This window comes from Sphaeramia orbicularis, chromosome 15 (assembly GCF_902148855.1).
Source record: "Sphaeramia orbicularis chromosome 15, fSphaOr1.1, whole genome shotgun sequence".
Taxonomy (NCBI): Eukaryota; Metazoa; Chordata; class Actinopteri; order Kurtiformes; family Apogonidae; genus Sphaeramia; species Sphaeramia orbicularis.
In genome coordinates, this window is record NC_043971.1 from 54,619,285 (window position 1) to 54,645,992 (window position 26,708).

General features: G+C 40.2%; 1 protein-coding gene across 1 annotated transcript in view; it reads right to left on the bottom strand.

Moving 5' to 3' along the window:
• Nucleotides 1–5,796: 5,796 nt before the first annotated feature.
• ccdc180 (coiled-coil domain containing 180) overlaps nt 5,797–26,708 on the bottom strand; it is a 29,302-nt gene continuing 8,390 nt past the window's right edge. Inside the window, 23 exon segments of the mRNA XM_030155469.1 lie at nt 5,797–6,145; nt 6,250–6,403; nt 6,981–7,074; nt 7,152–7,245; nt 9,342–9,467; nt 12,039–12,199; nt 12,280–12,418; nt 17,670–17,736; nt 17,807–17,881; nt 17,973–18,021; nt 19,012–19,070; nt 19,148–19,311; nt 19,388–19,471; nt 19,615–19,701; nt 20,975–21,091; nt 21,168–21,312; nt 21,401–21,547; nt 21,659–21,839; nt 23,660–23,847; nt 23,919–24,100; nt 24,178–24,284; nt 24,368–24,413; nt 26,673–26,708. The exon segment at nt 26,673–26,708 is cut by the window's right edge and continues 105 nt beyond it. Coding sequence (XP_030011329.1) covers nt 5,984–6,145; nt 6,250–6,403; nt 6,981–7,074; nt 7,152–7,245; nt 9,342–9,467; nt 12,039–12,199; nt 12,280–12,418; nt 17,670–17,736; nt 17,807–17,881; nt 17,973–18,021; nt 19,012–19,070; nt 19,148–19,311; nt 19,388–19,471; nt 19,615–19,701; nt 20,975–21,091; nt 21,168–21,312; nt 21,401–21,547; nt 21,659–21,839; nt 23,660–23,847; nt 23,919–24,100; nt 24,178–24,284; nt 24,368–24,413; nt 26,673–26,708 — 2,664 coding nt within the window. The 3' untranslated portion in view covers nt 5,797–5,983.

Sequence of the window (26,708 nt, forward strand, 5' to 3'; positions counted from 1 at the left end):
GAAGGACGACAGTGTACACTTGAACTATATTCTCCATATGGTGTCAGTTTCTTATCCATGTGACACCACGTCTATGAACCATTATTAGTTTGTCTGTAACATGTTAGAGAGGATTTACTGAGCCTCAAGGAGAGTAGAGGTTCATCAGTTTGGTATAAGTTAGGTTGAATATTCAAGGACTTAATATTCAGCTGTGTTTTGTTTTTTGCTGTTTACTGTGTGTAAAGTTAGCTCATTTATTTTGGGATCTTACTTTGGAACAAACTAGGAGATTTTACTAATGAAATTAAGTCTATTGTGAATGTGGTTATCACATCTTGTCTCACAAAGCTAATATCAGCCCATTGCAGCAGAACCTTTCAACAGTTTTATTAACTCAACAGTTGTTTTTATTTTCTTAACTGAATTAGCTTAATTTTAAGCAATGTTGTCATGTTAAATCTGTTTACTGATATATTTTTTAAACACTAAATTGATCACTTAAGCAGTAAAGATCAGGAATAAATCTGTAGAAAAAGAACAGTTTGTTTCCGTTTGGTCTGAAAACCCCAGCGTTCAGCGGGCGGATGCAAACAGCCGCGCCTCTGCCACCTCATATGGGTTTAAGTGGTCGCACATCCACACCTGCTGCCACGTTAAAGCAAGATTTAGAAACGCCTTTGAAAAAACACACACAAAAACAGCTGAACTAGCCTTTTTTTTCTCAATCTTTTTTATAAGGATGGATTTTCGAAGCCTGAAAACAAAACAAAAAACTGTAGTCAAATGGCTACAATGATTTAAAGACCGAATACAGCAGTCAAATGTCACATATGAAGATCATTTGTTTTCTTCATGTTCGATCCAAATTAATCATTGTGTTTCAGCTCCAGTTTGATTTTTAAAAAACATCCATTCCTACTTTTTCTTTCTTCTGTGTTGAATCGTTTAAACCTATGTAATGTTTACATGATGTTTCCACACCTTAATGTTGGTTTGAGATCTATTTATTGTGTTTATCTGATGTATGATGGTGCCTGAAAGAGCACCTGAAGTCTCTTAAGAAACACATTTACTTTATTTATATCATTTATGTCACATGTTCTGTATTTGTAACATCACGTCACTTCTTTTGCACATAGAAGCTTGTGTGTTTGTGTTTTTTTTACTACAGCTAATGGTGTGATGTGAAAACTTCTGTCTGAATACTGAGAAAAGATGAGCGTTATGTAAATCCAACCATGAAATGACGACAGGATTTTCTGTTTGAGCACAGCAGTAGGCCTGCGTGTGTCTGCTGTGGGAGAAGAAAGTCCAAGTTTAATAAAAATATCAGGATGGTTTTCAAAATATTTGGGTTTTCAAAAAATATGAATAAAATATATATTTTTTAAGCTCTGCTTCTGGTAATTTTTTAAAATTGTTTTTCAGCTGCAGCCAACAAATGATGAAATGAACCTGTAGCATGTTAACGGCAGAAACACTCACAGCTTTAGTTTAGAGAGTTTGGAAATATCAGGTTTTCATCTGGGTTTGTCTGTTAGCAAGAGAACTGAAAAAGTGATGGAAGGATTTTGATGAAGTCTTCAGGAAATGTTGATACTAGCACAAAGAACAAAGGATTAAATTTGGGTGGTGATGGGGGGGGGGATCTGCCCTGGTGGAGGTCTGCGCTTTGAGTGTTTGTCTGGTTTTTGAAATGTGAAGATTTAATACTTTTCTTTATCTGAGAGAAAAAAATTGTGTATAAACTGAGTCGGGAGAAAAGTAAGTTAATAAATGTAACATTCAGTGAACAAACAAATGACAAAAAGGGCGGACAAACAAAGGGTTAATTATGCATCATTTATATTTGAACCAGTTTCAGTCAGAAAAAAAATCCATTACAATTCTGAGCAAACTATAACACAAAGAATACTAACATAACAGGCTGAGCACTCTTAATGCCCCTCAGCCAAATACAGTGTAAGACTATTTATCACACTGGAGGAAAAGTCCAAAGCACTGTCTTCAAACATTAAAATGCCTTTCATACGGTGGCATGGGCATATCTGGACCTAAACGTGTGTCATGTGTAAGACTACTGAAAGTTCCTGCCCTGGGATTTAGATTAGACTGTCTTTGTGTAAAAATTATTACACACATTTATATTTGAATGGACTCAGATATTCTAAAGGCACGAGGCCATCTGATTTTTAAGAAGTAGGTCAAGGTCACCCATTTTCAACAGGCTTCTGCTCCATGCCAACAGCAGCCACAGGATACATTTGGTGCAGATATGTCAGTGCATTCTTCAGAGAATGCAATGATGTCATTGAATGGACGGACAGACGGACAGCACCCTTTGGCTGAGGGGTGAAAACTGATGCAACTGACCCGTTAAAAGCCACAGATCCCTGTCATGTTCCATTTCCACCGGATTTTGACGTGTTTTGAGAATACTTGACACAGTTGAATGATAATCAAATTGAAAAGTTATGCTAATTTATTTTTATTTAGTGTGACAAAAGTACATGTTTGGCTGTTCATATTGTAGTGTAGGTGGAAACTTGGCAGGAAGTTATTTCTGTGTCAACAATGAACACAATTTGCACTTAGAATTTGATAAATAGGAAGTAGTAATTTGTGGTAATCACAACAGGATGACTATTGCTCTGCCTATGGCTCTCACTCAGGGTGCAACTTCAGAAATTACGAAAATACAAAAAAATACACAAAAAGGCCAATACACATTCCCATACACATACTAAGTTAAAACTAGTACTAACACAACAACCCCGCTGAATTCTTGCACATAAAAATAACACATTTACAACAAAATACCCACTACCCATAATGCACTGTGGCAAACATGCCACACTATGATTTATTAAGTTATGCAGAAACACACAGTGGAAACAAAGTGACACTTAGTTCTGAACAGATTTAAATTAACTGAAAAATGATTCAAACGTGTGAAAAAAACTAATGTAAAATGCTGCACCTAAAAGTCTGTGTCACTTTGTAAACAGTTTGTCACTATATGTAAAGTGTTTTCTCCACTGATAGAAATGGGAAAAGGGTCACATATGGGATTCTATGTTGTAATTTCCCAGTTTCAATAAATGAAGTACATCTATCTATATATTTCTCTATTACTAATTAAAATAATTAGCTATATTGAAAGTGTGACCTGCTTTTTGTGTCTAAGAGCTCAGTGGCTCCAACTGAAAAACAGTTCACATATATGGGATGGTTTATAAGCACAAAAAAGCCCCATAAAAGACAGGTGGTCACTGAGCCTTTCAATGAAGAAAGAAGGAAGGATGGAAAAAAAACTGAGGATGCAGGGAAGGAAGGAAGAGATAGGAAAGGGAATAATAGAGGAAGGGAAGGAGGGAAGGCAGGAGTGAAATTGTAAAGAAAGAAAAAAGTGAATCAGTTATTTTTTTTACTTAGGAAGAAAGAAAAGTTCCTTCAGTGCTCTCATTAGAATCTGCTTTAGCGTAGGATACACCAGAGCATTTGTTTTACCACAGCAGGGCCTACGTTTCACCATAACAGCATCATTAAAAGTGACACGTAACATCTAGTCAATGGAAAAAACAAACCACAAAACAGAATGACTAGAAACGGACATCAGTCGTGTTCAAGTTCCCATTCCTCATTCAAGATAGTTTTTATAAACTGTCCTTTGTCTAAGTGTAAAAAAGTCTAATTACTTGAAAATATTACACTTACAAACTATCCTTTTACAAAAAATTTGAATAACCTGAACAAATACGAACAACCTGAAATGTCTGAAGAGAAAGAAGTGGAATTTTCAAAGGTTCGCAGAATTCAGGACAGTTTTATCAGGTTATTCAAGGCTGATCATGTTCTCACTTGGTTGTACCCAGGGTTGTATAATGTACTGGAAAGTCCCACTGGAGTAGAAGTACCAAAAACTTACTTTGGTAGAAGTTCAAGTCAACTGAAATGCTACTCGAGTTAAAGTCTGTGAGTATCTAGTATTTACTGTACTTAAGTATATCAAGTAATTGACAATTAAATGTACACAAGTAATGAAAGCAGAAGTACAAGTAAATGTTAATAACAACCAAAGGCAGGCAGAATTTGAAATATTCTAAAGTTTATCCAGGATTTTAAAACATGGTCAAGTTTACATGATGTCTCCACCACTCACTTCAAAAACCTGAACAGGAGGAGGCCACTGCTGGTGTTAGAGATGTACGAGGAAAAAAAGACAACTAACAAACTTCTGTGGCACCTCAAAACATGGAGCCTACATTACACATCGTAAACAAGGAATCCAAAGTCTACAGCAGTGACATGAGACCAACCTGCTGGTCATCTTCAGCTCTCAGATCACCCACAGGCTGAGTGTACACCGTCCTTTGCACTTGTTCATTAGACCATCAGGCCCAACCATAAATCAGCTTCCTGACTTTGCTGCAGTCACTGGTCACCTCAGCGGTGAAAACACCTCCAATTTCCTTCAGTTTATTTCTGTAACAAGTAACCAGTGCTCGAGTTGAGGGGGGATGCCAGCCCCCCCGAAATATAAACAGTTAAAACCATCCACCTTTTCAAACTGCCATCCCCCTTCCATCCCTTCTGTCGTTTGTGGTTTTACTGTTCTTTCCACATTCAGGGTGTTTTGTGCATACTGATTACAACACTGTGGATGACAGGGCACGCACACATGCAACCACATATGGTTTCTTATTTTATTATTATCACTCTTTGATCAACGTCAGTAAGTGTCATACCAGCGTACCATACCAGCAAATGACTAATGAATTCTGTAGGATAAAAGAAACATAAAAACCAGCAACAGTACACTGACACTTCAGTGCTCCTTCCATCAGCATATATAAGGAATGAGACCAGGTGTCAAACCCACTCAAAGCCCAAATCCCACCCATGGCGTTCCTTCCTAATCACAGAATCTGCACAGCACTGGAGTACTGTCAGAATTGTTTTCATACCATTGGTTTTCAACTTGTAATACATTTTTTCGTATTTCATCACTTTGAGCTGTAAAAAATTCCAAACACTCAATAACTGTCATATATATCATTTTAGATGCCATGCTTTTAAAGTAAACAAACTATACTTTTTGATGCAAAAAACACAACCCCCCCCCCCACACACACACACACACACACACACACACACACATACTACATAAAAATGTAAGTACTTATTTTTGATTTTATTTTTGCAGCCTAGCATATGTCAGTGATTAACAACATTGGTTAGTATGTATTATTATTTTTGTGCTATGTTCTAAAATGTGTCACTGGTCATTTTTTGCTCACTTGGGAGAAGGTGCTCATGTAGTGATTTCCCATAGTTTACAATGTGCTGATTTTAGTGGCTGGGTCAGAATTTTGAAAATCATCCAAAAACGAACAACTTGTGAATTCTGACCTAATACAAATTGTGATAAATAATATGACCTTTTAAAACATGAGTTATAAAGTGTGCATATGCCCACCCAGTTACCAGAGGGGTAACTGGATTCCACATAATGAGGGCTTCAGTGTTGTTGTCAGACCAGACCAATAAACAACAATATTAATGAATGTGGCCTTGGCCCAGTAGGAGCTGGGATGGGCTCCATCAACCCCCATGACCCTAGTGAGGATAAAGTGGGTTCAGATGACGAATGCATGGATGGAATATCTGCATGATGATCTAAGATACACCTTTGGAAATGATTATTTGATGACTGTGATAAAGTAGCTAAAGTGAGACAAAAAGCTGCTCAAAGAAAGAAAAACATTTGCTTTGTTCCAAATTCAAGACAACAAATCTCAAATTTCCTCAACAGCAACTAACAAGAATTAAAATCACAAATAAGATCATGTTAATGGACAGGCTGTCTAATAAATATTTCCAAAGCTGTAGATGTGATGTTGTTACCACATGTAGCCGTCCATACTTTGGATTGTCACAAATTCCTGTAGTATACAATACTCCAAACACACACCACAGACAAACGGATAAACAAGTGGATTTATTGAAGTTTATCCCAGACGTCCACCCAGTTATACTGTCCCTGTGTCAGTGTGTGGAGCTGCTGCCTCCAGTGTTCGCTCCAGCTCTGGAGTTCACTCAGCTGTCTTTGTTTGTTGTCTTCTGAACGGGACAACTCCGATCTGAACAGCTGCTCGAACCGCTGGCACACACGTATGCACAGGAGTCACATGAAAGAAACTGCACTTTGCATTTCTGAGATATACATATATACATATGTGTGTGTGTGTGTGTGTGTGTGTGTACCTTGACGGTAGCATCTCTCTCCTTTACAACAGCCACATGTGCCAGGGTGCACTTGGTTGTGGTGATAGATGGTGTTGTTGCCATGGTTACAGAAGTCAGCGGAGCATTGGGGTCGTTGGTGGGGGTCGACAGGTATGAAATACCAGACCAGGTCCTGACACACAGACCAGTAGTTTATTTATAAAGCACATTTACAACAACGCAAAGTGCCCAAAGTGCTGTTCAAAGATACAGGTAAAAGTAAAAGATATAGTAAAACAAATAAAAATATGTGGATATAGAAGATATACTAAAACTGATCAACAGAAACACAGTAATAGGATAAATAGTATCTAAAAACACAACCAGAGGATAAAACAAATAAAGGTCACACACTTGTATTAAAAGCCAGTACAAACAGGTGCGTGTTTAAAAGAGCACCTGTAAGTTATGAAGAATGCACTGTACAATATGTGACTGTAGAGCATGAACAGCAAAGAAAAAGATCAAGGTCAATATCGTGATCATTTTTGATCTGTAAAATTAATTGTTAGATTGTAGAATTTCTACATCTGTGAGACAGTTTGGCCGTTCTGCTGTATTCTGTCATCATCCTTTAGATGGGATATATTTGGTTTCTGCTGTTCCATGTTCTCCCTGTGCTGTGTATTGTGTTGTTCTCTCTAACGTATTGCTAATGGCATGTGTTAATAAAAGCATTTTAATAAGTCGTATGATGAGTCGGAGGTTACCTGATGTCTGTGTGGGGTCTCTGTTCTATCGTGGCTTCTGTTGTCATGGTAACGAAAGTGTCATCAGTGTGTTGTTGCGATGGCGCTTGGATTTCTACAAAAACACACAACACAAAATGATGAAAAGCTCTTAACAGGAGAATGTAGATTTTAGCAAAAGCGTAATCTTACCTTCAGGTGTCATGTGGTCCAGCTGATCGAGGAGCTTCTCTGCCAGAGAAGCCAGTGATGTTATAAACTCATCCCCTTTTCGCCTCACACAATCCTGAACACAAAGACCAGTGTTGTATAAAGTACTGGGAAGTCACACTGGAGCAGAAGTAAAGGTACCCGTCCAAAAAATGACTGGTTTAACTTCAAGTCACCAACTGAAATGCTGCTCAAGTTCAAGTTTTTAAAGCAGCGTACGACTTTCATCACTCATTTTTTTTCCGATTTGTGGAACCCCAGTGACAGCCTAACTATCACTAATCCTTCAGTCTTTTCGTCCTTCGCTTACACACCTACTTCCCTTCCTTCACAGTGCACAACTGCAAAGATGACTCCAACACAAGCAGTTTGTTTACAAACCGAACCAACGGGTCACTTGGGCCTTTGTGGAAGTGCATTGTGGGTATGGGAGTTCCACGCGGCTGCAATGTCTGCTACCAAGTCAGAAGAAATGGAAAGAATCACCGTAAGTTGACTGTCAACTTATAATACGGGGTGTGTGATCATGAAAAACAATACTCAGACGTCAGTCTCATGGCATTTTCAGAACATGTCATTGTGTAGGCGTATCATACAGGCACACAGGGTACAGCCGGACCCGCAGCGCTCACTCATTCCTTACACTACGTGTATGATAAGCCTACACAGTGACATATTCTGACAATGCCATGAAACTGACGACTGAGTTTTGTTTTTCACGATCATACACCCCATATTATAAGATGACAACTGACTTACAGCAGCCGCTTTTTTAATGACCCTCAAACTGCATGAATTTAACTGGTGCATAAAAATTGACCTAATGGTAAAAACAACAATTTTGCCAAAATTCTTGTTTTTCGATTAACAGTTTTTGTGCTGGCAAGAGGTGATTTTTCAGGTATAGTGCAACTGGAATAGCAAAACTGCAACAGAAAGACCTTCTTCCACAACTGGAGTCACATAAATAAAAAAAGAACAGATGGTGACAAATGTTACAACAAACAAAGAAGAAGAGTTTTAAAAGGAACATCTGTCAGTATGTGTGGACACACCAGGAAACCGCACCATTTTTAGTTTAGTACGGGAGAGAGCGGTAATATATAATAATAATGAATATATCTGTGAATCAACACAATATTTACATTCGTCACCATGTTTATGTCTTCTGGTGTCATCCCGTGATAATAAATAAACAAATCATCACATTTGTGATTCAACAGAAAAACCGACATTACACACTTCTGTTTTTTTGACACTTAGTAAATATCGGTAAAGTTTTGCAACCAGAGATTCCTTCCATTTCTTCTGACCCGGCAGCAGACACGGTTTCATTGCTTGTTGTTTCTGTGTTTGTTGCTAATGCTGTTGCTGTTGCTGTTGTGTGGAATTCCCATTCCCACAAGCACTCTGTGACAAAATTTCCAAAAAGGCCTGAGTGACTTATGGGATTGGTATGTAAACAAACAGACTGCTTGTGATGGAGTCATCTCCAAAGTTGTTCACCGTGAGGGAAGTGATTTAGGTGCATAAGCAGGGAAAGACCAATGGATTAGTGGTAATTAGGCTACTATTCTGGTTTTACAAATTTAAAAAAAAAATTTGTGATGAAAGTTATACGCTGCTTTAAGTATCTAGTATTTACTGTACTTAAGTATATCAAATAATCTACAATTAAATGTACTCAAGTAATGACAGCAAAAGTACAAGTAAATGTTAATAACAACCAAAGGCAGTCAGAATTTGGAATATTCTGCTACTGTTCACCTCAACAGATCACCCACAGGTTGAGTGTGGACTGGCGTTTGCACTTGTTCAGTACAAGGTTAGGTCCAATGACAAATCAGCTTCCTGACTTTGTCACAGTCACCGGTAATCTCAGCAGTGAAAAGACCAAATTTCCTTCAATTTATTTTTTGTAATATGAACGATACTGTGCATTAAAAATGTGCCAAAGCAGAAGTATGCAATTGAGTTAGGAAATGTAGTGAAGTAAAACTGAAAGTAAACAGAGTAAAAAACACTCAATAAAGTACAATTCTCCCAAAACATACTTGAGTACAGTAGTGAAGTATTGTTTTGTTACTACACAACACTGACAAAGACAGGCTTAGAACAGACAGACAGGAACTGATGGAAACAGGTGACACCCTGACTCCGCCCCCTCAGTACCTGCAGGGCCTGCTGTGAGCTGCAGATGGCGCTGTGTAGCTGCTGCTGTCGGAGCTCCTCTCTGCTGCCGAGGGACTGAAGATCCTCCAGAGACAGAGACGGCCGCAGTTTGTTCACTATCAGACGCTGAGACAGAGACAGACAAACACAGAAGGTTTGGGTATGATGTCACTGATGATGTCACTGATGATGTCACTCCTCCTTATTTGGACCGAGTGGAAAAACAGAGTAACTGTTTCATTAACTGGAGGACGCCTCCTGCCGATCCTCTCATCACAACCTAGGGAAACCACATCCCAACAAGCCAAACGGGGGCTGAAGATGTAGACCACAGGTGTCAAACATACGGCCCGTGGGCCAAAACCAGCCCACCGAGGTGTTCAACCCAGCCCCTGGGATGAATTTATGAAACCCAGATATTACATTGAAGATACTGACAACCAATGGTGTCAAAATCCTTTTATTTCATGTTCCACATACAGACCAATATGGTCTCAAGCAGATCAGACCAGTAAAATAACATAATAATAACATAATAACTTATAAATAATGACAGCACCAAATTTTTCTCTCTTTTTTAGTGTAAAAAAGTAAAATTACATGAAAATATTTACATTTACAAACTATCCTTTCACAAAAAATTTGAATAATCTGAATATGAACAACCTGAAATGTCTTAAGAGAAATAAGTGTATTTGTAGATCCACTGTGATCTGTGAGTTATAATGTACAGTTGGAAATGATAAAGTGAGGCACACTATTGTTCAAATTGCACTTATTTTCTTTAAGAAAACTTAGTAGATGTAAACATTTTCACAAAGTGATTTTATTTTTTTCACTGTTCTTATTTTACTGGTCTGACCTACTTCAGATCATACTGGGCTGAAAATGGCCCCTGAACTGAAATCAGTTTAACGCCCCAGAGCTGAGAGATCAATGATAGTACAATAACTTTCACGACAATAAATCAAAATGGACAACATGAACTCTAAATTAACAAAATGATCGCAAATTACAAAAAAAAAAAAAAAAAAATCAGCAAAATAGCCAACAAAATAAAAAAAAAAAAGTGAAATAATAACAAAATGGACCAAAATGGGGAAAAAAATGGAACCAAAAACACTTCATTAAATCAACACAGTATCGTGTAGGTTTCAGCTTTAATGTCTAAATACAGCAGTGTAATCCTGTCCTGTTTGTGTCCCATCTGTAATATCTGACTGCTGCAATTTCCCCTCTGTTTTTTGTATGTCTATAGTCTGTAGAGTTTTTTTTTTTTTAGTTTTTTATTACTATTATTTTTTATTGTTTGCTTTTGCACTATCTTTTTTTTTGCACTATCCTTACACATGTACACTTTTTTCTAGTGCTTTATTCTGTTGCTGCAGACTGGAACTACATCCACAAATGGACGTCCGTCAGTCCTGGTTTCATCTACAGCCTGTCCGTCCATGGGAGTGGACCTCTCCTTCACTGTGGTTCTCCCCGGGGTTCCTCTTTTCCCACTGGGTTTCTGGAGTTTTTCCTTGTGGAGGAGGGTCTAAGGACGGGGGATGCCCGGGACATTAGCCTATTTCCTTCATCCACTGTTTATTTGACTGTTGTTTATTTTCATATTCATCTGATTCTGTAAAGCCCTGTGAGGCAACCTTATTGTAATATAAGGCTCTACAAATAAAACTGAATTGAATAGAACTGAATAGAACTGAACTGAATTCCTGCTTTGACCACTGAATTTCCCTGGTGTGGGATCAATCTAATCTAATCTAATCTAATCTAATCTAATCTAAATACAAATATAGACCTTAAGTTAACTTGGACCTATCCATTCCCTACATAATTAAAACGTTAGACTCGTCTTAACCCTTAAAAACCCACAGCTTTTTTTGTCACAACTTAAAAATGATTTTTTTTGTCTTTCCAAAGTCATTTATCACAATTTATTATATCATCCTCTGCATTTTGCAGTGTAAATCATGTATTTTCCTATATAATTCACTGATCCTATAAATGTTCATAAAAGCTCAGAGTAAATTCAAAAGTTATTAGATCAAATCAGAAGAATAAATAGGAAAAAGTGACTTTTGCAGTAAAATCTCTCATTAACTGAACATAAACCCAGTGTGTCCATCCACTGTCATTTATCAAACTCCATGGGTTTTACTGGTGAATCACTGTAGAAGATGACGGTGTTTCCATGGTAACTACAGAGCCTCTGAACGTCCAAATGGGTCATACCTGATGAACATGAAAAGATGACAAGCTGCATTTTACACCAGTTCTTTACATGTATTGATAGGATTGGTGGATCAGCGGGTATTAAACCGTTTACATCAGCAGATGCTTTCGGTGGCTGTTTGGGTCTCTGTGGGTTCAAGTATGGGATGTGGGACAAAACAATCATAATGTGCAGTCCGTCATGAATGGGACTGGTTTAGAAAGACCAGGACGGCTACCATCACCTCCCTCAGAGGATACGTGAGGCTCTTTCCTACATAAAGCTACACAGGAGCTGTTTCAGACTGAAGCTGTTGAGTAAACGCTGCACAATCTGAGGGCAAAAAGCTGCTCTGACAGAAGGGGCTCCGCCCCCTCACAGATAAAGCCATCCCAGCAGGTCTAGTTCAATGAAGCAGCTTATCTGTTTTTACCCTTGGCTTTTGATGAGGCAGTGAGGATAAACACACAGGGGAGTACCTTCTCCTTCTCACTGCCTGCCATTGTCTCCTCCAGCTTCTGCATGATCCCGCCCACCTCCTCTTTAAGTTCCGCCTCCTGCTGTTTCTCATGGTTGTTAATTAAAATTGCTGGTAACGAATGAAGCAGCTCCTCGAAAACAGAAAGCTGGTTGGACAACTCTAATGGACAGACAGACAGACGGTGAGAATGGGACTTTGACTTAGAGATGATACTTGATTTAGATTAGTTTAAAGTTTACCTTCTTTGCTGGTGCTCAGAAAACTCTTGGCCTGTTCCTGGTATCCCAGCAGCCTTTGCTGCATGCTCTCAGCCCATTGGTCTACAGTGTTGGGAACCAGGGAGAACCTGGTGATACAACGCTCAGTCCTGTAGAAGTCCTGTGAGTGAAAGACCAACAGCTTAACTCAGGTCTGTCAAACTCCTGTTAGTTCAGCTCCACACTCACCCCAGTCTGATCTGCAGTGGGCCGGACCAGTAAGATAAGAACAATGAAAAAAGTACAATTACATTATGATAATGTTTACATCTACAACATTTCCTTAGAAATCTGAATAACATGAACAACTTGAAACGTCTTAAGAAAAACAAGTGCAATTTTAACAATATTCTGCCTCAGTTTATCAGTTTATCATTTACACATGTGCGTTACAACTGACATTACAATGACAAATACACAAACCATTTAGCAACAAATTGCATTTACTTCTCTTAAGACATTTCAGGTTGTCCATATTTGTTCAGGTTATTCACATTTTTTGTAAAAGGATAGTTTGTTAATGTAAACATTTTCATGTCATTTTATTTATTTTTTACCCTAAAACAAAGATAAAATCTGCAGTTGTCATCATTTGTAGGTTATTACGATGACACTTTACTGGCCTGACCCAATTGACATCTAATTGGTCTGTATGTGGAACCTGAATTAAAATGATTTTTACACCATTGATTGATAATATCTTCAGTGTAATTTTTGCATTTCACAAATTCATCTTACGAGCCAGATTGGACCCTTTGGCGGGCCGGATTTGGCCCCCAGGCCGCATGTTTGACACCTGAGGCTTAACATAACTGAGCTTCTACTTCCTCTTCATAAATATGTAGTTGAAGTGGTCGAAGCTCTGAGGACTGTTACAGATGTGCTGTAGCCACTACGACCCTTGGTGAGGTTGAGAGGTTGTTTTTAGTTGAACGTGATTTTCAATCATTTAAAGTTTGTCGATAAATTACTGTCCATGTTTGCTAATCCAGAAGAACGTTTTGCTAGCAAGAAGTCAGTTTGGATAGTTTTTTTTATTATACATTAAGTTAAAATTCAGAGCTGTTTAATTCAGCTAATGACATTGAGTGATGCTGCCAGTCTCTCCACACTGAACAAAGTCATCATCCAGGGTTCTTACAGGTTTCTACAAGTTAAATTTAAGACTTTTTAAGACCTTTTTAAGTCTACTTAGAGCAGAATTTAATGCCCATTTCAAAAAACATTCCCAAAGTCAGTTTCCTCGGACAATGCATGCTTGACTAAGAACTGCACATGAGTTGGGCTGAATGTTCTGTGATCATTTCTCACTGGGGGCTGCAAAGTTAGCAATAATTAGTTCTTAATTTCAATATAAATTGTCGGGTTGGAACGAGTGGAACTGGGAAGACCAGTGGTGGGCCGTCAGGGCCTGCAAGGCCTTCTCTGCTGGCCTAAAAAAATATCTGAATCACAGACTGGTGTTAATTCTATTTTGTCCAAGAATACTTCTTCAATAATTCCAAATGGTCTGTGTGCTTCCTTTCAGAGCTTTTCCTCTGGTTGTGCTGCTTCCAGACCTGTATTTTCATATTAAAGTATTTAAACAATCACATTTCAGCCATCGTTTGTTGCTAGGCAGGGTGTAGGCCTTCACAGTCAGCTCTGCAGGCCCTCTAAGAAAAACGTAAGTCTAGAGGACGCTGTTGCTTCAACCAATCAGATTTTGAGTTGGTGACACCAGGGCCCTCTAGCAGGCGTACGGTGACGTCAGCGTATTCACACCCTGTGTTTGGATAGTCAGAGAGCGGACTAGCCAAAGCTAGCAAACTGCATCTGTAACGAGCTGCACCGACACAAATACAGACCTGATCAAAATCTTCAGACCAGTTGAAAAATAGCTAGAATTGACCTTTTGCACATTTGGATCTTAATGAGGTTTTAAGTAGAGCTACAATATACAAAAGCAAGAAGGGTGAGTGAGACAAAAAGCACTTTGAAAAAGTCATTTATTGAAAACAACAAGTAAACTGAAATAGGCTGTTTATCAGCTGATCAAAAGTTTAAGACCATCGCTCAAAAAATTACAAAAAACTCTCCAAACCAGAACAAAAAATGTTCTCAGTAGGACTCAGTAATGAGTAGCTCCACCGTTCTTGTTAATCACTTCATAAATTCGTTAGGCCATGCTTGATGCGAGTGTTTCCAGGAGGCTGGTGGGAACATTGCTCCAAGTGGTGAAGATGGCTTCACCAAGGGCATCAACTGTGTGGAACTGATGGTCATTTTTATAAACTTCCCTTGCCATCCATCCCCAAATGTTCTCTATGGGATTTAAATCAGGGGAACATGCAGGATGGTCCAAAAGAGTGATGTTCTTCTCCCTGAAGAAGTCCTTGGTCAAGTGAGCATTGTGAACTGCAGCGTTGTCCTGTTTTTAAACCCAGCTGTTCCCACACAGACCAGGGCCCTCAGTCATGAGGGACGCCCGCTGCAACATCTGCACGTAACCGGCCGCCGTTTGACCACCCTGCACCACCTGAAGCTCCAGTGTTCCACTGAATGAAAAAGCACCCCAGATCATGATGGACCCCCCTCCACTGTGCCGGGTAGAAAACATCTCAGGTGGGATCTCCTTGTCGTGCCAGTAACGTTGGAAGCCATCTGGACCGTCAAGGTTCCATTTTTTCTCATCAGAGAATAAAACTTTTTTCCACCTTTCAGTGTCCCATGTTTGATGCTCCTGGCAAAGTCTAAACGGGCAGTTTTGTGGCGTTGGAGGAGACGAGGTCTTTGAATTGGTTTTTGTTTTTGAAACCCTTTTCCCGCAGATGCCGTCTGATGGTTATTGCGCTGCAGTCGGCACCAGTAAGGGCCTTCATTTGGGTGGAGGACCGCCCTGTGTGTTGACGGACAGTCAATGGGATCCTCCGGCTCAGCGCAGGTGTCATTTTTTTGGGTCTACCACTTGACTTTTTTGTTCCATAATGCTCAGGATCTGTCCAAAAATGTAGAATGACTGTCTTACTGCGTCCAACCTCAGCAGCAATGGCACGCTGCCAGAGGCCTCGCTTATGCAGCTGGACGATCCGACCACGTTCAAGAAGAGAAAGCTTCTGAGCTTTAGCTTCAGGAGGGCATGACCGTGTGAATGCCCGACAGAAAAGGAGAATTTGGAGCAGATTTTGGCTTTTATAGCCTGTGGTCTTAAACTTTGGATCAGCTGATAAACAGCCTATTTCAGTTTACTTGTTGTTTTCAATAAATGACTTTTTCAAAGTGCTTTTTGTCTCACTCCCCCTTCTTGCTTTTGTATATTGTAGCTCTACTTAAAACCTCATTAAGATCCAAATGTGCAAAAGGTCAATTCTAGCTATTTTTCAACTGGTCTGAAGATTTTGATCAGGTCTGTATAGTTGTGTTGGTTAAACAGCTGTTCAGTCCAAACACAACGGCTGAAGGAGGAGAAGAAATGGATTTGGACACAGATTTACTGTCAAAGCCATTTTAAGACGGACTTTTCCAGAAAAGCTGGATATGGTTAAGAAAGGTCGGACAATTCTGAAGCTAGCAAGCTGGTCACAAACAGGAAACGGATTTGTCTGTCACTTTCACTCCACTAACTACAGCCGGTACCCCTGGTACCCGGTACCCCTGGTACCCCCGGTACCCACAGGGATAATCTGTACAACAGAAGATTTGCACTCTTTTTGAGGAAAGAAAAAAGGATGGATTTTGTACAAATCAGAATTTTTGGTGAGTAAAATGTTGCTATTTTCCTAAATAATATTGCAAGCTAATGAGGTTATTATTGGTGCTTCTTTAAGCCTCAGTCACAAAGCTTCGTACGAACGATGGGTTCGTACGAATCTCCAGGTTCGTATGAGTTCTGGAGTTCGTAGACATTCGTGGAGGCAGCAGTAGTTCCTTCTGTCCGTCTTACAAAGTCAGTACGGCTGCCGTTCAAAACACAAGAACATCTTGAGGTCGCCGTGAGAAAATGACATGAGTCATACAAACACCGTCTACAGTTGTCACGGTCTTCCTAAGGGTGCCTTAGACCTTCCTTCAGACCTACGGACACTTCATGAATTATTTTGTCCTAAGGTCAATGCACGTCAGGTTTCGTACTGCGTTTTTTCGTAACAGCGTTTGTGACTGAGGCTTCGTGTGTGTGTCAGCTGTAGCTGCAGTAGAAGCAGACTGTGCACCCCAGGTTTTCTTATTCAGTAAAGGCATTTATTGTGGCTACACAAGTTATCTATCTGCGATGCAACTGCTCTTTATATTGCATTTCTGCATAACAAGATGGTTTTCATAACCATAAAATAGTTGTTGAGGGGTGGATTGATTCAGAAGGTGTACTACTGAAGGCCTAGGTGTGAAATGCACAGTCCGCCACTGGAGAAGACTAATGTTATTTTCTTTGCAGGTTGGACATTTCCCAGACACATTTAAACACAATACAGCGGACAAGTTTATGGCAACATAACTTAAGACCTACCATACCAAACTGAATACCTTTTAAAGACTTTTTAAGGTATTAAATGTAGATTTGTAAATTCAAGACTTTTAAAACTTTTTAAGACCCTGCGGGAACCTTGTAATCCCATGTCCAGTAATAATGGACATTATTATTATCCTCCCTAGTTTCATTCCATGAGTCATTGTGTTGTGAATTCCAAGGAGATTTTTAGATGCATCAGCAACTACCTTCACTTGCACAGTAGAATTCAAGTTTTTTTTTTTCCCAATTCAGTAAAAGACAATATGCTGAATAAGCTGATTACATGGCCAATAAAATCAGAATGTCCCTCTGCTATTCCTGTTCACATGTAGCTGTGCATACCCCATTACAAATAATGCTTTTTCATTTTTTTCCACTGGTGATAGATGTGAAATATTGCCCATTGTAAGTAAATGGTAGGAAAAAAGATTTAAAGAAATTCATAAAAAATTGAAACTTTGACCTACCTTTCCCAAAATGGAAGGACATTTGTTCTGGGTCACTGGTAATTTGTACACCCAATTTGGTATGATTTCAGTTAATAGTTTTGCTGCTATGGACATTTGAAATTTTGCCCATTATAAGTAAATGAAAAAAAAAAAGATGTAAAACAATTCATAAAAAATTTTAACTTTGACCTACTGTTCCCAAAATGTAGTCAGATCTAGTCTGGGCCACTGGCAATCTACAAACCCAATTTGGTATGAATTCAAGCAATAGTTTTGCTGCTAGAGTGATAACAAACAAACAAACAAACAAACAAACTGAATGAAAAACAATACCCATTGCCCCCCCTTCGGGTGGCGGGGTAATAATAATAATAACCAAAAGAAACCTATGAAAATAAGACATCATAAACAGCAGAAACTAAATATCCCTGCCTTACCTCAGCAACCAACAGCAGGACATCATAAGCCTTCCAGAGCACAGCGTTCACGGTGGAGCTAAAGGAGCTGGAACACACAAGTGACAGATGAGGATCTGCAGATCAGCACCTGGCTGCTCAGTTCACGTCACACTCACTGTGTTTTCTGTTCCGCCACTGGTCTGGGTCCAAATATCTGCACCTTTCGGTCTGTTCTGCTGGACCTGCCACCCCTCATACACACATTTAACACATTTGAATCAATAGGAGACACTGTGTTTGTTGGTTATTAATATTGGTAAAAGGTTGTAAGAGTGTATTTACCTCTGTCCACTAACACTTCTCCGATGTAAATACTGGGTGGTGCTCTTACCTGCAGACACAGTTTATATGAGCTGTGTTTTCTTAGCATCATATTAGTTTTTTAACTCATAACTGTGAACTGCACAATAGTCATTTTAATTTATTCTCCACTACCGTACATACCTATGTTTCAAAGACCAAGTGGGAGACACAGTGACTTCTATTAGTTATAAAATCTAATCGATACAGCAATAACTTACAGAACAACTAGAACATTTATTTTTGGGTCCAAATAAAGTGAATAAGTGATTAATAAGTGACTCAGAATAATCAGGAAACTTCAGAGGCTGGATACTGGGGGGGGGGGGGCAGCATTTACTGACTGTCAGTAACCCTTCCACACCCAAACATCCACCAGTGACTAAAACTATGTACAGATGTAAATACCTGTTGAGCCACTAATCCTATCAATCCAGGTCAATAATTGGTGTAAAATACAGTTCGTCATCTTTTCATGGTCATCAGATATGACCCATTTGGACGTTCAGAGGCTCCGTAGTTACCGTGGAAACACTGTCATCTTCTCCAACACTGATTCACCAGTAAAACCCATGGAGTTGGATCAATGATTTTTTTAAAATTATTTTTTATTGAAAAAGTCACTTTTCCTTCGGTTTTCTGTGTTTTGATAGAATAACCTTTGAATTTACTCTGAGTTTTCATGAACACCTACATGATCAGTGAATTAAATATAGGAAAAAACATGATTTACACTGAAAAATACAAAATATAGAGGATAATATTCTAATAAATGGTGACAAATCACTTGAGAAAGGTTAAATAAGTTACTATTAAGTTATTAAATAAGGTTAAGATATTCCCACATGGGCTTCATTTTCAAGCTGCAACTTCTTTTTCTTCCATTTTTAAAACTGTGTGTTGGACTTTGTTTCAAAAACACAGCTGGAGGTATCAACAGAAGTCAAAGTTTTGCTAATGCTATGCATTTCATGCAGACAGCTTTAGTTAGAGTAGAAACACACACAGACAGACACTTTACCAGCAGATGCTCTTCCTCTCTGTTCTTTCTCTGCTGGATCATCCTGGCTCACACACAATCTGACAAACCAGGACAGACTCGTCAGTACTGCTGCAGTAGTACATGCAGTACTACTACTGTAATAGCTGTGATCTACCTGTTCAGGGACTTGACCACATCCACCACAGGGTCGTCGTGGAAGTCCACACCTGTCCTGCTTGGCTGCAGTAAGGCAGGAGGCAGAGCAGGTCTCACCTGCTTCCTGGCTTTAGAATGAGCTGACAGAGGGAGGTCTCCCTGGAGAGGGCGCTGTTCTGAACCCTAAACACCAAAAACACCTGGATACAGTAAATATAGATGAATGAAGACAGGTCAGAGCAGACAGACAGTTACCTACCAATGAGTAATCCAGGTACTGACGGCGTTCCCTAAGCACCTCACCGACAGAAGACAGGAATGAACAGACCTGATCTGGATATACCTACACATGCATAGATGGAGACACAGAATAATGAGTCATGTAACACAAACGTTACAGTTGTTGGCTCTCACATAGTCTGCTGTTTCTAAGGTTCTGTTCTGTGCATGTATCCATATTCCTTGTGTGTATACCTGAGTGTGTACCTGTGTTTCATGTCTGTTGTCTGTCATCTTCCTTAATTCACACATCTTGCTGCTGATGACGGCTTGCTGTTGGTTACTGCCGGCTGCCTGAAGAGGTCAAACTCAGGTTAGCACAGACAGATGTGCTGCTTTTCCACTGTAAACTCTGTATCAGCTCCATTCACTTCCACTTGACGGGAATTTTTTTTTATGTTTTCACTGTGTGAGCAGGGGCTGCCAGACACTATTTCTATGATCAGTTTCACCAAAGTTCCAAGTGGGCCAAAATGACACTAAACATAAAATCATGTCGATCACAGACTGGTTGATCCAGAATCATCACGGTGTCAATAACAGTGTGAACCATGTTGTAACATACGACACAGACTCACAGACTTCTAGAAGTAGACTCTCTTTAGATCAGCTGACCACACATTTGTCTAAACAACTATATTCCCACCTGAGAAAATCTGAAATGATCATTTCTGAAATAAAATGACAAAGTTTCCTTTTCCTTCATTGTCACCTTACTCATAGCTATAGTTGCACTGAAGACAACATCACACCAGTGGCTGCTGGTCTTTCAGACAGGGGAAGCTCACTGTCGGCTTACATTAAAAAAATGTCAAGTTATTTAAACATAAATTCGTCCTTCTGCTCCTTTTGAAGAAAATGCTCAGTGACCTTATCGTACCAAGTAAACAAGAAAACGTTGAAATTATGTTAAATTGAAACAAGGAAGAACAATGAGTGTGTTTTATTTACAGTGCAAGAAATGAACCAGTACTTTGGTTTGTGTGATTTCCCAGCAGAATGTGTGACGTATTAAACTGAACTGTGTCAGTGAAGGAGCAGATCTGAAAACAGCTGTCAATCAAATGGGATTCAGCCTTTCAACTGATCCTCCAATCAGCACGAGGAAGCCTGGCGTCCAGCCCGGCCGAGCTCTGCCCACAGCTCCATTCACCCCCAGAGACGCTGAGCGTCCGGGGGCGGGACAACATGGTGGCATTTATCCAATTAGCGTCCAGTTTAGAGTCAATGAAAAAACCAGTTCCACTCAGTCCCACTGAAGTGCATGGACGCTGAGCGTCTACAGACAAATGCACTGAGCAGAGATGGAATGAACAAACACATCCAGTCCACTGATCTGGGATCAAACTGATTCTGAACCAGCTGGTCTGAGAGATGAACGTGTTCCAACACATTTGGAGTCAATGAAATGAAAACAACTGAACAGATCTGAGCATTTAATTTGAGTCATTTTAGGGGAAGCTGAGCTTCCACTGCAGTCTGTGAGAAATCGCCTCTGCAACACACTAGTCTACAACATTTATATCGATAATACCAGTAGACAGGTGACAGACAGACAGACAGGTACCTCAGCCTTGATTTGAATCTGTGTGCTGTTGAGTATTTTCTGGATTTTCTCCACAAATGTGAACTCAGACTTCAGGAAGGAGAACTTCTCTTCTAAACGACCTGATACCTCCTTCACCTGCAGGAGGACGATGAGGAGTTTAAAGCTGACATCACACCAGGCCTGACAGACATAATGATGATCTGGTTCACACCTGCTGTAAGCTCTTGGACTCAAATGTCTCCAGCTGAGTGTAGATGGACTCCTCTGTCAGACTCAGCTGATGGGTTTCCTGCTTCAACCTTCTCTGAAACATCTTTAGCTCCTGAGGTGCAAAGTCCCCTCCTTCACTGAACAGCCTGCAGACAGAAGGGAACACAACACTTACCAGAAGAAGATCACGCCATCCCGATCTGGACTTACCCTCAAAGGTGCTGTGGGTGTTACCTGAAGGAGCTGAGGAGCTGTGTGGTTGTGTGTTTGACCTCTTCCAGTCTGAGCTGCACCGTCTGTCTGAAAGCTGTCTGACAACATTGGGTGTCTTTGATATGATGATCAACACGTTCCTGTAGGGTGGAGTGAAGAGTCTCCAGACTACAGACAGAGACAAACAGAGCAGAGTCAGGCTGAGAAAGAGACACGGGCACGTACGTGACTGTCACTGCTCACACAGACAAACTCAGCTGATCTGGGGTAAGGCGGTACCGTCGGCTGTTGTTGACCGTTGATAGGCTGTCTTCCATGTCGGACACAGTGACACAGAACTGTTGGTTCTTCCTGCTGATGGAGTCCTGGAGCTCCTTCAGCTCCATCCTACAGGAGGCCAACACGTCTGACATCTGCTGACAGTGAAGGTCTACACTCTGCAGATGGAGCTGCAGCTCAGCTACACACACACACACACACAAACACACACACACACACACAAACACACACAAAACACACACACACAAACACACACACGCACGCACGAATGCACACACACACACCACAAACACACACACAAACACACACACAAACACACACACGCACGCACGAATGCACACACACACACACAAACACACACACGCACGCACGAATGCACACACAAACACACACAAACACACACACACACACGCACACACACACACACAAACACACACACAAACACATCCACGCACGCACGAATGCACACACAAACACACACACACACACGCACGCACACACACACACACACACACAACACAAACACACAAACACACACACGCACGCACGAATGCACACACACACACACACACACACACAAACACACACACGCACGCACGAATGCACACACAAACACACACAAACACACACACACACACACAAACACACACACGCACACACACACACACAAACACAAACACACAAAACACACAACACACAAACACATACACGCACGCACGAATGCACACACAAACACACACAAACACACACACACACACAAACACACACACGCACACACACACACACACACAAACACAAACACACAACACAAACACACACACACAAACACATACACGCACGAATGCACACACACACACACACAAACACACACACGCACACACACACACACAAACACAAACACACACACACAAACACATACACGCACGCACGAATGCACACAAAACACACACAAACACAAACACACACACACACACACACACACACACACAGAGCTTTGATCTATCTGGGCAGTAGAGCTGAAATGATTAAATGACTCATTGACTTGAATTGATTAAAAAAATTATTCCATTACAATTTTCCTGAAATCAAAGCTTCGTTTCCTTAATTCCACTGCTGCTGAACATTAGTTCCACTGTTATGTTTCATACAGACACTTACTGTGATGAACAGGATCTACACACAGTTGTATGTGAGTTCCATGTTCAGTTGTTCGTCAGTTGGATCCCAATGTGTTGAAGACTGCAGTGCACAGACTGTTTGCAGATGACATTGGACTGGTTGGTTGTTGTTTATATCTATAGATATTTTATATATACTTTTATATTGTTGTTACTGTTGTTTTTATTTCTATATAGATATTTTTTTATATATCTTCTCACATTTATACTTTTTGTGGTTGTTGTTACAGCTGGTTCTGGAATAAAGGACAAGTTGTTTGTCATTTTCACACATATCTGTTTCACTTTACTACTATGTTTTTCCCCTATTCAAATAATCATACAATCAAACTGCACCTCTCCTAGTGGTAGAGAATATGTGTGTAAAGGGTGGGTGGGGGTATAATAAAATCTATAACACAGATTTGCAATTATCATGAATAGTGGTAGCAACTAGAGATGGGCCAATAAATTGGTTATGCTGAAAAATTTGTGCAGGTAAAATGTTTATGGCATAATAACAATATTAGGGCACTCGATAAGAAATGCTGACTCAAAAGATAAAAAGTACCCCAGCCTAATGTTTTATGGTGAGTTTGGTGTTGATGCCCACATTTGTTGTTTCATTATTTTGAATTTGATGTTCACTGATACAGATTCATCTATTAGGTATTTATTGCTTTGACTTAGATGTTCAGAGATTTCGTTTCTTACAAAAGGGAAAGATGAGAAAGAATGAGACTTCATCCTGGACACTTATTTAAATTACAATAAATTTACACCGATTATTTAGTACATCCAATGCAAACTAATCAAATCAAGTACATTCAACATGGACTCCTACCGTATTGTGTGTGTCCTACCTTGCGAGGCTGATATATGTGTGTCTGAACGAACTGGGGGTCAAGTCGCTGCAGTTGGATCTCCTGGACCAAAAGTACTTCCTCCTTCCTGGCTGTTACCATGGCACCAGCTGAGCTGAGGAGGTCCTGGAAATGCTGCTCCACGTGGTCCATAAACAGAGTCCTCATCCTGCACATCATACAGAGTGTGTATCCCCACAGCATTGGACCATTTAAGAGCATGTGTCTGTGTGTGTTTACCTGCTCAATGTCTGTGCGAGGAGCTCCACAGGAAACCCAGTCAGAAGTGTTGTCTGTTGCAGGTGAGCTGGTGGGTCAGGGGCGGGGCATCTGAAGGCAGGGCCACTGTAAACCACACCTCTGGATGATGCAAATGTGACTGAGTAGCTGATGTCACAGAGATCCAGCAGAGAGGAGTCATCCTGGACACACACAAACACCTGGTTTTTTTCTGGACCTGTAAAGAGGCTACCTTTACAAGTACCGACTGGAGTCTTACCTCAGTCAGCCACTTTCCAGAGGTCTGGGCCAGGTAGGGATCATCCTGACCACGGACTGGATGCTGCTTCTCCTCTGGTTTCTTCATTTCAGCTTTCAAAATTATTTCTATACAAACAAACCAGTTAAGAGACCAGACCAGACTGGACCAGATGAACAGAAAAATCTGTCTGTAATTCAGGCAGACTGACCCGTGCTGGTGGACGGTGGGTAAAACTGCTGCATTTCATGTGAATTCTGTGAAGGAAGTGAAGATGACATGACATGACTTGAGTCAATAACCTGTTGACTTTAGATTCAAACCCTCATGTCCCCATAGACTCTGTAAAAGCAGTATCCACTGGGAGGTTTTTGATGTCGTTGCTCTTTAGAACGAATGTTTCGAAGCCACAAGTTTACATTTTGGTCTGCCTCATCTTGTCTATTTGGAAACAGAAGTGAGCATCTATTAGTGCCAGAGAAGAGCTGAGGATGTGTGAGGTGTGATTAGGGGTGGGAACTGATAGGATTTTATCAATATCAATGCCACTGTTGATTCTGCTTACCAATCCAAGACCTTATCCATCGATTCCTGAGTGTTTTTTTGAGTGGGAAAAAAAGGAGTTGGACAGGTCATAGTGGAGCTTGTTTGACCATTTTCCAGATCAATGATTCCAGTGTCACACATATACACAACTGTACACGCATGAACAGAAAGTGAAACCCAATCATATTTTCCTGAACTGTTTAATGAACAAATGTAAATATTCTAAAAGAATGAGGATTTTAAAACATGTTAGGCGGATCTGATCCAGACTGGGCAGTGGTTCACTCCTGTGAGTGACAGACCAATCACAACAGTGGCATATGGGCCAGTTCCTCTGGGGGTCAGTCACTGGATTTACTGTTGAATTTCCTTCAGTTCATAAGCCTCCTGTCCTTTGGTTTTTTTCCAGATATCAAGTGCCTTTGTAAAGTTGAAGTGAACTCATTTGGGCCCCATTTAACTGGCATGAGTTTGTGCTGAGTCTCAGCAGATGTACAGCCTGAGCCTTATCAAACCATAGTTTCAGTTGTTGTAGTTTCTTTTTCAAAGGCATCTTTTCATTGTTGTTCACGCCACAGATCAACTAATTCACAACACAGAATTATGGCCTGTGAGAGAGAGAGAGAGAGAGAGAGAGAGAGAAAGGGAGGGATGGAGGGATGCATGGGCCGCACTAACCACGTACTAAATGTCTGGCTCATAGGAAAATGCAAACAGACATTTGTGTTGACCGCTGGTGTGGAAAAAACTACCATAAATGTAGTTTTATCTTTGTGTCCCCTGGGACTCATTTGTTCATATTGTTTTGTGTCCTTTTCTAATTGTATGCGTCTAGGATGCAGGGGTAGATGAACAGTAGGATGGATGGTTATTGGTCAGTTATTCTACATGGTCAGTAGAATAACTGACTGGAAACATCAATGAACCCCAGTGAAAAATAGGAAAGTTAAATGAAGCACTACAAGAAAACTGTACTTTTATAAGCTGAAACTTCCTGAACACATTAAGTTGTATATGATAACAGTGTCAACTTTGCAGAAGCAACATTAGCTTTGAAGTTATGCTGAAAGGCTGAGTATAGGATTTAATTACTGTTGAACTTAATAAAACAGTGGCTTGTTTTATTGGTGTAACTTCTTAACCACACCAACAGAAGAGTCGTCTGTTAGGAACAAATCTGATTCATTTGATACAAAGTTGTACACAGCAGCATCCATGTCTTCTATTAGACTGACAATGTTTAAACAGAGCAATAATTTACAAGAGGACCGGCAGTATGCTTAACCAGAAGGCCCAAATAAACAGAATGTTTTCTGCAAAAAAGTCTTAATGTTTCTATACAAAATGTGTGTTTTTTTGACTCGAGGTCAGCATGTGGCAGCTGTTGGTGATATTATGCTTCAAGATCTTGTATATTAATGGGAACCCCTCCTGGATAAGTGAAGGATACAAAAGGCCTTTACTTCACATTATCTTTACTAATATTAAGTGGACTCCTTTACTTTAGGACCACATCAGATTTGTGGTTCTTGACTTGTCCTGATTTGGGTCTTGTTGGTCTTAAAAGAATTTTTATTCTTGGCTTGGGACTTTGAATTTGGACTTTCAGTTCATTTGTAATTTGGACATTCTGTTCTCGACTTGGACAACTGACCTGGGACTTGTTAGTCCTGGACTTGAACCTGCTGCTCTTGATGTGGGCTTGTTTTTCTTGGGTTAGTACTTGGCTTACACCATGACAGTATTGACTTGGACTTGTTGCTCCTGATTAGTGACTTGTACACTACTTTATGAGCCTCTGGGACGTCACCCACATCATCCTTCTGTACCCTGGTCTACAAACTTTAACACATTTTATCCTGTGTCACATAACAAACCAACATCAATGGATATCAAAGTAAAATAAACATGTATTTAAGTCTTTTATCAGCCAACAGTGTGACAGTCTGTGGGGTGCAGGTGTTTTTTACCCAACAGAGGTATGGCAGTGGTGTAGTTGCTGTGGT